The following is an 11509-nucleotide window of genomic DNA, read 5'->3' as shown; positions in this document are numbered from 1 at the left end:
TGGAAAAAACGCAAATATGGGGAAAACGCAAAGATGGCAAAAACGCAAAAATGGGAAAACGCAAATATGGAAAAAACGCAACTATGGCAAATACGCAATTATGGCTAAAATGCAACTATGGCAAAAACGTAGCTATGGCAAACACGTAAATATAGCAAAAACGCAAATATGTAAAAAACGCAAATATGAAAATGAACGCAAATATGGGAAAAACGCAAACATGGGAAAAACGCAAATATGGGAAAAATGCAAATATGGGAGAAGATAAAATTGTGCTACACCTTGACAAGTGGAAAGAATCGGTTGGTAGGACATAGTCTGAATAGTCAAAGGTTCACGAAATATATGAGAAACGCAAATATGGGATAAACGCAAATATGGGAAAAACGCAAATATGGGAAAAACGCAAATACGGGAAAACGCAAATATGGGAAAAACGCAAATATGGGGGGAACGCAAATATGGGAAGAACGCAAATATGGGAAGAACGCAAACATGGGAAGAACGCAAACATGGGAAGAACGCAAATATGGGAAAAACGCTAATATGGAACAAAAAGCAAATATGGGAAAGACGCAAATATGGCAATGACGCCAGTATGGCAAAGACGCAAATATGGCAAATACGCAATAATGGCAAAGACGCAAATATGGCAAAGCTGCAAATAAAGGAAAGACGCAAATATGGGAAAAACGCTAATATGGGAAAGACGCAAATATGGGAAAGACGCAAATATGGGAAAGACGCAAATAAGGGAAAGACGCAAATATGGGAAAAACGCAAACATGGGAAGAACGCAAATATGGGAAAAACGCAAATATGGGTAAAACGCAAATACGGGAAAAACGCAAATATGGGAAATACGCAAATATGGGAAAAACGCAAATATGGGAACAACGCAAATATGGGAAAAACGCAAATATGGGAAGAACGCAAATATGGGAAGAACGCAAACATGGGAAGAACGCATACATGGGAAGAACGCACTTATGGGAAAAACGGTAATATGGGAAAAACGCAAATATGGGAAAAACGCAAATATGGGAAAAACGCAAATATGGGAAACACGCAACTATGGGAAAAACGCAAATATGGGAAAGACACAAATATGGCAAAGACGCAAATATGGCAAAGATGCAAATATGGCAAATACACAAATATGGCAAAGACGCAAATATGGCAAAGCCGCAAATAAGGGAAAGACGCATATATGGGAAAAATGCCAATATGGGAAAGACGCAAATATGGGAAAGACGCAAATATGGCAAAAACGCAAATATGGCAAAAACGCAAATATGGGAAAAACGCAAATATAGGAAAAACGCAAATATGGCAAAAACGGAAATATGGCAAAAACGGAAATATGACAAAAACGGAAATATGGCAGAAACGAAAATATGCCAAAATCCGGAATATGGCAAAAACGAAAATATGGCAAAAACGGAATTATGGCAAAAACCGAAATATGGCAAAAACGAAAATATGGCAAAAACGAAAATAAAGCAAAACGGAAGTACGGCAAAAACGGAAATGTGGCAAAGACGCAAATATGGCAGAAACGCAAATATGAATAAAATGCAAATATGGCAAAAACGCAAATATGGTTAAAACGCAAATATGGTTAAAACGCAAATATAGGAAAAAACCAAATATGGGAAAAACCAAAATATGCCTAAACGCAAATATTGCAAAAACGCAAAAATGGCTAAATCGTAAATATGGCAAAAAGCAAATATGGCAAAAACGGAAATATGGCAAAAAAGCAAATATGGCAAAAAAGTTAATATGGCAAAAACGCGAATGTGGCCAAAACGCAAATATGGCAAAACCGCGAATATGGCAAAAACGCGAATATGGCAAAAACGCGAATATGGCAAAAACACAAATATGGAAAAATCGTAAATATGGCAAAAACGCAAATAAGGGAAAAAATTATGGCAAAACCGCAAATATTGGAAAAACGCAAATATGGGAAAAACGCAAATATGGGAAAAATGCAAATAAGGGAGAAGATAAAGTTGTGGTACAACTTGACAAGAGGAAAGTATCGGTTGGTAGGACATAGTGTGAATAGTCAAACGTTAACGAAATATATGAGAATCGCAAATATGGGAAAAACGCAAATATAAGAAAAACGCAAATATGGGAAAAACGCAAATATAGGATAAACGCAAATATGGCGAAAACGCAAATATGGCAAAAACACAAATATGGCAAAATCGTAAATATGGCAAAAACGCAAATATGGGAAAAACGCAAAAATGGGAAAAGCGCAAATATAGCAAAAACGCAACTATGGCAAATACGCAACTATGGCACAAACGCAACTATGGCAAAAACGCAACTATGGCCAAAACGCCACTATGGCAATAAGGGAAATATGGCAAAAACGCAAATATGTAAAAAACGCAAATATGGGAAAAACGCATATATGGGAAAAACGCAAATATGGCAAAAACGCAAATATGGGAAAAACGCAAATATGGGAAAAACGCAAATATGGCAAAAATGCAAATATGGGAGAAGATTATTTTGTGGTACACCTTGACAAGTGGAAAGAATCGGTTGGTATTACATAGTCTGAATAGTCAAAGGTTCACGATATATATGAGAAATGCAAATATGGGAAAAAGGCAAATATGGGAAAAACGCAAATATGGGAAACTCGCAAATATTTGAAAAAAGCAAATATGGGAAAAACGCATATATGGGAAAAACGCAAATATGGGAAAAACGCAAATATGGGAGAAGATAAACTTGTGGTACACCTTGACAAGTGGAAAGAATCGGTTGGTAGGACATAGTCTGAATAGTCAAAGGTTCACAAAATATATGAGAAACGCAAATATGGGAAAAACGCAAATATGGGAAAAACGCAAATACGGGAAAAACGCAAATATGGGAAAAACAGAAATATGGGAAAAACGCAAATATGGGAAAAACGCAAATATGGGAAAACGCAAATATGGGAAAAACGCAAATATGGCAAAAAAGCAAATATCGCAAAAACGCAAATATGGGAAAAACGCAAATATGGGAAAGATGCAAATATGGGAGAAGGTAAACTTGTGGTACACCTTGGCAAGTGGAAAGAATCGGTTGGTAGGACATAGTCTGAATAGTAAAAGGTTCACAAAATATATGAGAAACGCAAATATGGGAAAAACGCAAATATGGGACAAATGCAAATACGGGAAAAACGCAAATATGGGAAAAACGCAAATATGGGAAAAACGCAAATATGGGAAAAACGCAAATATGGGAAAAACGCAATTATGGGAAAAACGCAAATATGGGAAAAACGCAAATATATGAAAAACGCACATTTGGGAAAAACGCAAATATGGGAAAAACTCAAATATGGCAAAAACTCAAATATGAGAAAATCGCAAATATGGGAAAAATGCAAATATGCGAAAGACGAAAATATGGGAAAAACGCAAATATGGGAAAAACACAAATATGGGAAAAATGCAAATAAGGGAGAAGATAAATTTGTGGTACACCTTGACAAGTGGAAAGAATCGGTTAGTAAGACATAGTCTGTATAGTCAAAGTTTCACGAAATATATCAGAAACGCAAATATGGCAAAAACGCAAATATGGGAAATATGCATATATGGGAAAACGCAAATATGGGAAGAACGCAAATATGGGAAGAACATGGGAAGAACGCAAATATGGGTAGAACGCAAATATGGGAAGAACGCAAATATGGGAAATACGCAAATATGGGAAAGACGTAAATATGGCATAGACGCAAATATGGAAAAGACGCAAATATGGCAAATACGCAAATATGGCAAAGACGCAAATATGGCAAAGACGCAAATGTGGCAAAGACGCAAATATGGGAACGACGCAAATATGGGAAATATGCTAATATGGAAAAGACGCAAATATGGGAAAGACGCAAATATGGGAAAGACGCAAATATGGGATAGACGCAAATATGGGAAAGACGCAAATATGGTAAAGACGCAAATTTGGGAAAAACGCAAATATGGGAAAAACGCAAATATGGGAAAAACGCAAGTATGGGAATAATGCAAATATGGGAAAAACGCAAATATGGGAAAAACGCACATATGGGAAAAACGCAAATATGGCAAAGACGCAAATATGGCAAAAACGCAAATATGGGAAAAACGCAAATATCGGAAAAAGGCAAATATGGGAAAAAGGCAAATACGGGAAACCGCAAATATAAAAAAACGCAAATATGGGAAATAGGGAAATATGTTTAACACGCAAATATGGTTATAACGCAAATATAGGAAAATCCGAATTATGGGAAAAACCAAAATATGCCTAAACGCAAGTATTGCAAATACGCAAATATGGCAAAATCGTAAATATGGCAAAAAAGCGAAAATGGCAAAAACGCAAATATGGGAAAAACGCAAATATGGGAAAAAATTATGGCAAAACCGCAAATATTGGAAAAACGCAAATATGGGAAAAACGCAAATATGGGAAAAATGCAAATAAGGGAGAAGATAAAGTTGTGGTACAACTTGACAAGAGGAAAGTATCGGTTGGTAGGACATAGTGTGAATAGTCAAAGGTTAAAGAAATATATGAGAATCGCAAATATGGAAAAAACGCAAATATAAGAAAAACGCAAATATGGGAAAAACGCAAATATAGGATAAACGCAAATATGGCGAAAACGCAAATATGGCAAAAACACAAATATGGCAAAAACGCAAATATGGCAAAAACGCAAATTAGGGAAAAAACGCAAAAATTGGAAAAGCGCAAATATAGCAAAAACGCAACTATGGCAAATACGCAACTATGGCACAAACGCAACTATGGCAAAAACGCAACTAAGGCCAAAACGCCACTATGGCAAAAAGGGAAATATGGCAAAAACCCAAATATGTAAAAAACGCAAATATGGGAAAAACGCAAATATGGGAAAAACGCAAATATGGCAAAGACGCAAATATGGAAAAGACGCAATAATGGCAAATACGCAAATATGGCAAAGACGCAAATATGAAAAGACGCAAATATGGGAACGACGCAAATATGGGAAATACGCTAATATGGGAAAGACGCAAATGTGGGAAAGACGCAAATATGGGAAAGATGCAAATATGGGAAAGACGCAAATATGGGAAAGATGCAAATATGGTAAAGATGCAAATTTGGGAAAAACGCAAATATGCGAAAAGTACAAATATGGGAAACACCTAAATATGGGAAAATCGCAAATATCGGAAAAATGCAAATATGGCAAAAACTCAAATATGGCAAAACGCAAATATGGGAAGAACGCAAATATGGAAAAAACGCAAATATGGGTAAAATGCAAATATGGGAGAAAATAAACTTGTCGTACAACTTAACAAGAGGAAAGAATCGGTTGGTAGGACATAGGCTCAATAGTCAATCGTTCAAGAAATATATGAGAAACGCAAATATGGGAAAAAAGCAAATATGGGAAAAACGCAAATATAGGAAGAACGCAAATATGGGAAGAACGCAAATATGGGAAGAACGCAAACATGGGAAGAACGCAAACATGGGAAGAACGCAAAAAATGGGAAGAACGCTAATATGGGAAAAACGCAAATATGGGAAAAACGCAAATATGGGAAAAACGCAAATATGTGAAAAACGCAAATAAGGGAAAAACGCAAATCTGGGAAAAACGCAAATATGGGAAAAACGCAAATATGGGAAAAACGCAAATATGGGAAAAACGCAAATATGGGAAAAGCGCAAATATGGGAATCACGCAAATATGGGAAAAACGCAAATATCGGAAAAAACGCAATTTGTCGGAAAAACGCAAATATCGGAATAACGGAAATATGAGAAAAATGCAAATATGGGAAAAACACAAATAAGTTGAACACGCAAATATGGGAAAATGCAAATATGGCAAAAACGCAAATATGGCAAAAACGCATATATGGCAAAAACGCAAATATGGGATAACGCAAATATGGAAAAAAACGCAAATATGGGAATAACGCAAATACGGGAAAGACGCAAATATGGGAAAAACGCAAATATGGGAAAAACGCACATATGGCAAAAACGCAAATATGGCAAAAACGCAAATATGGCAAAAACGCAAATATGGAAAAAACGCAAATATGGGTAAAATGCAAATATGGGAGAAAATAAACTTGTCGTACAACTTAACAAGAGGAAAGAATCGGTTGGTAGGACATAGGCTCAATAGTCAATCGTTCAAGAAATATATGAGAAACGCAAATATGGGAAAAAAGCAAATATGGGAAAAACGCAAATAATGGAAATACGCAAATATGGGAAAACACAAATATGGGAAAAACGCAAATATGGGAAAGACGCAAATATGGGAAAAACGCAAATATGTGAAAAACGCAAATATGGGAAAAATGCAAATATGGGAGAAGATTAACTTGTGGTACACCTTGGCAAGTGGGAGGAATCTGTTGGTAGGACATAGTCTGAATAGTCAAAGGTTCACGAAATATATGAGAAACGCAAATATAGGAAAAACGCAAATATGGGAAAAACGCAAATATGGGAAAAAAGCAAATATGGGAAAAAGGCAAATATGGGAAAAACGCAAATATGGGAAAAACGCAAATATGGGAAGAACGCAAATACTGGAAAAAAGTAAATATGGGAAAAACGCAAATATGGGAAAAACGCAAATATGGGAAAAACGCAAATATAGGAAAGACGCAAATATGGCAAAGACGCAAATATGGCAAAGACAAAAATATGGCAAAGACGCAAATATGGCAAAGCCGCAAATAAGGGAAAGACGGAAATAAGGGAAAGATGCAAATATGGGAAATACGCAAATATTGGAAAAACCCAAATTTCAGAAAAACGCAAATATCGGAATAACGCAAATATGAGAAAAATGCAAATATGGGAAAAATGCAAATATGGGAAAAACGCAAATATGTGAAAAACGCAAATATGGCAAAAACGCAAATATGGCAAAAACGCTAATATGGCAAAAACGCAAATACGGCAAAAACGCAAATAAGGCAAAAACGCAAATATGGCAAAAACGCAAATATGGCAAAAACGCAAATGTGGCAAAAACGCAAATATGGGATAAACACAAATATCGGAGAAAGGCAAATATGGGAAAAACGCAAATATGGGAAACTGCAAATATGGGAAAAACGCAAATATGGGAAAAACGCAAATAAGGTTAAAACGCAAATATGGTTAAAACGCAAATATAGGGAAAAACCAAATATGCCTAAATGCAAATATTGCAAAGACGCAAATATGGCAAAATCGTAAATATGGCAAAAAAGCAAATATGGCAAAACGCAAATATGGCAAAAAAGCAAATATGGCAAAAAAGTAAATATGGCACAAACGCGAATGTGGCAAAAACACGAATATGGCAAAAACGCGAATATTGCAAAAACGCGAATATGGCAAAAACGCGAATATGGGAAAAACGCAAATATGGGAAAAACGCAAATATGGGAAAAACGCAAATATGGCAAAAACGTAAATGTGGCAAAATCGCAAATATGGCAAAAACACAAATGTGGCAAAAACGCAAATGCGGCAAAAACACAAATATGGCAAAAACGCAAATATGGAAAAAACGCAAATATGGCAAAAACGCAAATATGACAAACACGCAAATATGGCAAAAACGCTAATATGACAAAAACGCAGATATGACAAAAACGCCAGTATGGCAAAAACGAAAATATGGCAAAAAAGTAAATACGGCAAAAACCGAAATATGACAAAAACGGAAATATGGCAAAAACGGAAATATGGCAAAAACCGAAATATGGCAAAAACGAAAACATGGCAAAAACGGAAATAAGGCAAAACGGAAGTATTGCAAAAACGCAACTATGGCAAAAACTTAAATATAGCAAAAACGCAAATATGTAAAAAACGCAAATATGAGAAAAACGCAAATATGGGAAAAACGCAAATATGGGAAAAATGCAAATATGGGAAAAACGCAAATATGGGAAAAACGCAAATATGTGAAAAATGCAAATATGGGAGAAGATAAACTTGTGGTACACCATGACAAGTGGAAACAATCGGTTGGTAGGACATTGTCTGAATAGTCAAAGGTTCACGAAATATATGAGAAATGCAAATATAGGAAAAACGCAAATATGGGAAAAATGCAAATATGGGAAAAACACAAATATAGGAAAAACGCAAATATGGGAAAAACGCAAATATGGGAAAAACACAAATATGGCAAAAACGCAAATATGGCAAAAACGCAAATATGGGAAAGACGCAAATATGGGAAAGACGCAAATATGGGAAAACGCAAATATTGGAAAAAAGCAAATATGGGAAAAACGCAAATATGGGAAGAACGCAAATATCGGAAAAACGCAAATATGGGAGAAGATAAACTTGTGCTACACCTTGACAAGTGGAAAGAATCGGTTGGTAGGACATAGTCTGAATAGTCAAAGGTTCACGAAATATATGAGAAACGCAAATATGGGATAAACGCAAATATGGGAAAAACGCAAATATGGGAAAAACGCAAATACGGGTAACGCAAATATGGGAAAAACGCAAATATGGGAGGAACGCAAATATGGGAAGAACGCAAATATGGGAAGAACGCAAACATGGGAAGAACGCAAACATGGGAAGAACGCAAATATGGGAAAAACGCTAATATGAAACAAACGCAAATATGGGAAAGACGCAAATATGGCAATGACGCCTGTATGGCAAAGACGCAAATATGGCAAATACGCAATAATGGCAAAGACGCAAATATGGCAAAGCTGCAAATAAGGGAAAGACGCAAATATGGGAAAAACGCTAATATGGGAAAGACGCAAATATGGGAAAGACGCAAATATTGGAAAGACGCAAATAAGGGAAAGACGCAAATATGGAAAAGACGCAAACATGGGAAGAACGCAAATATGGGAAAAACGCAAATATGGGTAAAACGCAAATACGGGAAAAACGCAAATATGGGAAATACGCAAATATGGGAAAAACGCAAATATGGGAACAACGCATATATGGGAAAACCGCAAATATGGGAAGAACGCAAATATGGGAAGAACGCAAACATGGGAAGAACGCATACATGGGAAGAACGCACTTATGGGAAAAACGGTAATATGGGAAAAACGCAAACATGGGAAAAACGCAAATATGGGAAAAACGCAAATATGGGAAACACGCAACTAAGGGAAAAACGCAAATATGGGAAAGACGCAAATATGGCAAAGACGCAAATATGGCAAAGATGCAAATATGGCAAATACACAAATATGGCAAAGACGCAAATATGGCAAAGCCGCAAATAAGGGAAAGACGCATATATGGGAAAAATGCCAATATGGGAAAGACGCAAATATGGGAAAGACGCAAATATGGCAAAAACGCAAATATGGCAAAAACGCAAATATGGGAAAAACGCAAATATAGGAAAAACGCAAATATGGCAAAAACGGAAATATGGCAATAACGGAAATATGACAAAAACGGAAATATGGCAAAAACGAAAATATGCCAAAATCCGGAATATGGCAAAAACGAAAATATGGCAAAAACGGAATTATGGCAAAAACTGAAATATGGCAAAAACGAAAATATGGCAAAAACGAAAATAAGGCAAAACGGAAGTATGGCAAAAACGGAAATGTGGCAAAGATGCAAATATGGCAGAAACGCAAATATGGATAAAATGCAAATATGGCAAAAACGCAAATATGGTTAAAACGCAAATATAGGAAAAAACCAAATATGGGAAAAACCAAAATATGCCTAAACGCAAATATTGCAAAAACGCAAATATGGCTCAATCGTAAATATGGCTAAAAGCAAATATGGCAAAAACGGAAATATGGCAAAAAAGCAAATTTGGCAAAAAAGTTAATATGGCAAAAACGCGAATATGGCCAAAACGCAAATATGGCAAAACCGCGAATATGGCAAAAACGCGAATATGGCAAAAACGCGAATATGGCAAAAAAGCGAAAATGGCAAAAACACAAATATGGGAAAAACGCAAATATGGGAAAAACGCAAATATGGGAAAAAATTATGGCAAAACCGCAAATATTGGAAAAACGCAAATATGGGAATAACGCAAATATGGGAAAAATGCAAATAAGGGAGAAGATAAAGTTGTTGTACAACTTGACAAGAGGAAAGTATCGGTTGGTAGGACATAGTGTGAATAGTCAAAGGTTAACGAAATATATGAGAATCGCAAATATGGGAAAAACGCAAATATAAGAAAAACGCAAATATGGGAAAAACGCAAATATAGGATAAACGCAAATATGGCGAAAACGCAAATATGGCAAAAACACAAATATGGCAAAAACGTAAATATGGCAAAAACGCAAATATGGGATAAACGCAAATATGGGAAAAACGCAAATATGGCAAAAACGCAAATATGGGAAAAACGCAAATATGGGAAAGACGCAAATAGGGCAAAGACGCAAATATGGAAAAGACGCAATAATGGCAAATACGCAAATATGGCAAAGACGCAAATATGAAAAGACGCAAATATGGGAACGACGCAAATATGGGAAATACGCTAATATGGGAAAGCCGCAAATGTGGGAAAGACGCAAATATGGGAAAGATGCAAATATGGGAAAGACGCAAATATGGGAAAGATGCAAATATGGTAAAGACGCAAATTTGGGAAAAACGCAAATATGGGAAAAGTACAAATATGGGAAACACCTAAATATGGGAAAATCGCAAATATCGGAAAAACGCAAATATGGCAAAAACTCAAATATGGAAAAACGCAAATATGGGAAGAACGCAAATATGGGAAAGAGGCAAATATGGGAAAGACGCAAATATGGGAAAAACGCAAATATGCGAAAAACGCAAATATGGGAAAAACGCAAATATGGGAAAAACGCAAGTATGGGAAAACCCAAATATGCTAAAAATGCAAATATGGGAGAAGATAAACTGTGGTACACCTTGACAAGTGGAAAGAATCGGTTGGTAGGACATAGTCTGAATAGTCAAAGGTTCACGAAATATATGAAAAACGCAAAAATGGGAATAACGCAAATATGGGAAAAACGCAAATATAGGAAGAACGCAAATATGGGAAGAACGCAAATATGGGAAGAACGCAAACATGGGAAGAACGCAAACATGGGAAGAACGCAAAAAATGGGAAGAACGCTAATATGGGAAAAACGCAAATATGGGAAAAACGCAAATATGGGAAAAACGAAAAAATGTGAAAAACGCAAATAAGGGAAAAACGCAAATCTGGGAAAAACGCAAATATGGGAAAAACGCAAATATGGGAAAAACGCAAATATGGGAAAAACGCAAATATGGGAAAAGCGCAAATATGGGAAACACGCAAATATGGGAAAAACGCAAATATCGGAAAAAACGCAATTATCGGAAAAACGCAAATATCGGAATAACGGAAATATGAGAAAAATGCAAATATGGGAAAAACACAAATAAGTTGAACACGCAAATATGGCAAAAACGCAAATATGGCAAAAACGCAAAT

General features: G+C 36.0%; 1 protein-coding gene across 1 annotated transcript; it reads left to right on the top strand.

Annotated features, from left to right (window-relative positions):
- The first annotated feature begins 1651 nt into the window (after positions 1-1651).
- Positions 1652-2373, top strand: LOC126184008 (uncharacterized). The gene is made up of 2 exons (XM_049926361.1): positions 1652-1996; positions 2164-2373. Exons 1-2 carry the CDS (start codon positions 1652-1654, stop codon positions 2371-2373), a joined length of 555 nt encoding a protein of 184 aa, XP_049782318.1.
- Positions 2374-11509: the final 9136 nt, after the last annotated feature.

This window comes from Schistocerca cancellata, chromosome 4, assembly GCF_023864275.1.
Source record: "Schistocerca cancellata isolate TAMUIC-IGC-003103 chromosome 4, iqSchCanc2.1, whole genome shotgun sequence".
NCBI lineage: Eukaryota > Metazoa > Arthropoda > Insecta > Orthoptera > Acrididae > Schistocerca > Schistocerca cancellata.
The sequence above is the reverse complement of the archived record's forward strand: the minus strand, read 5'-3'. Positions and strand labels throughout refer to the sequence as shown.

What these genes read in the sequence shown, in the direction of transcription:
- LOC126184008 (XM_049926361.1), top strand. Translation starts at nt 1,652, where the DNA reads ATGGGAAAAACCAAAATATGCCTAAACGCAAATATTGCAAAAACGCAA. An exon ending in AACGCAAATATGGGAAAAAT is followed by an intron (nt 1,997 to 2,163) that starts GCAAATAAGGGA and finishes ACGCAAATATAG; the next exon opens with GATAAACGCAAATATGGCGA.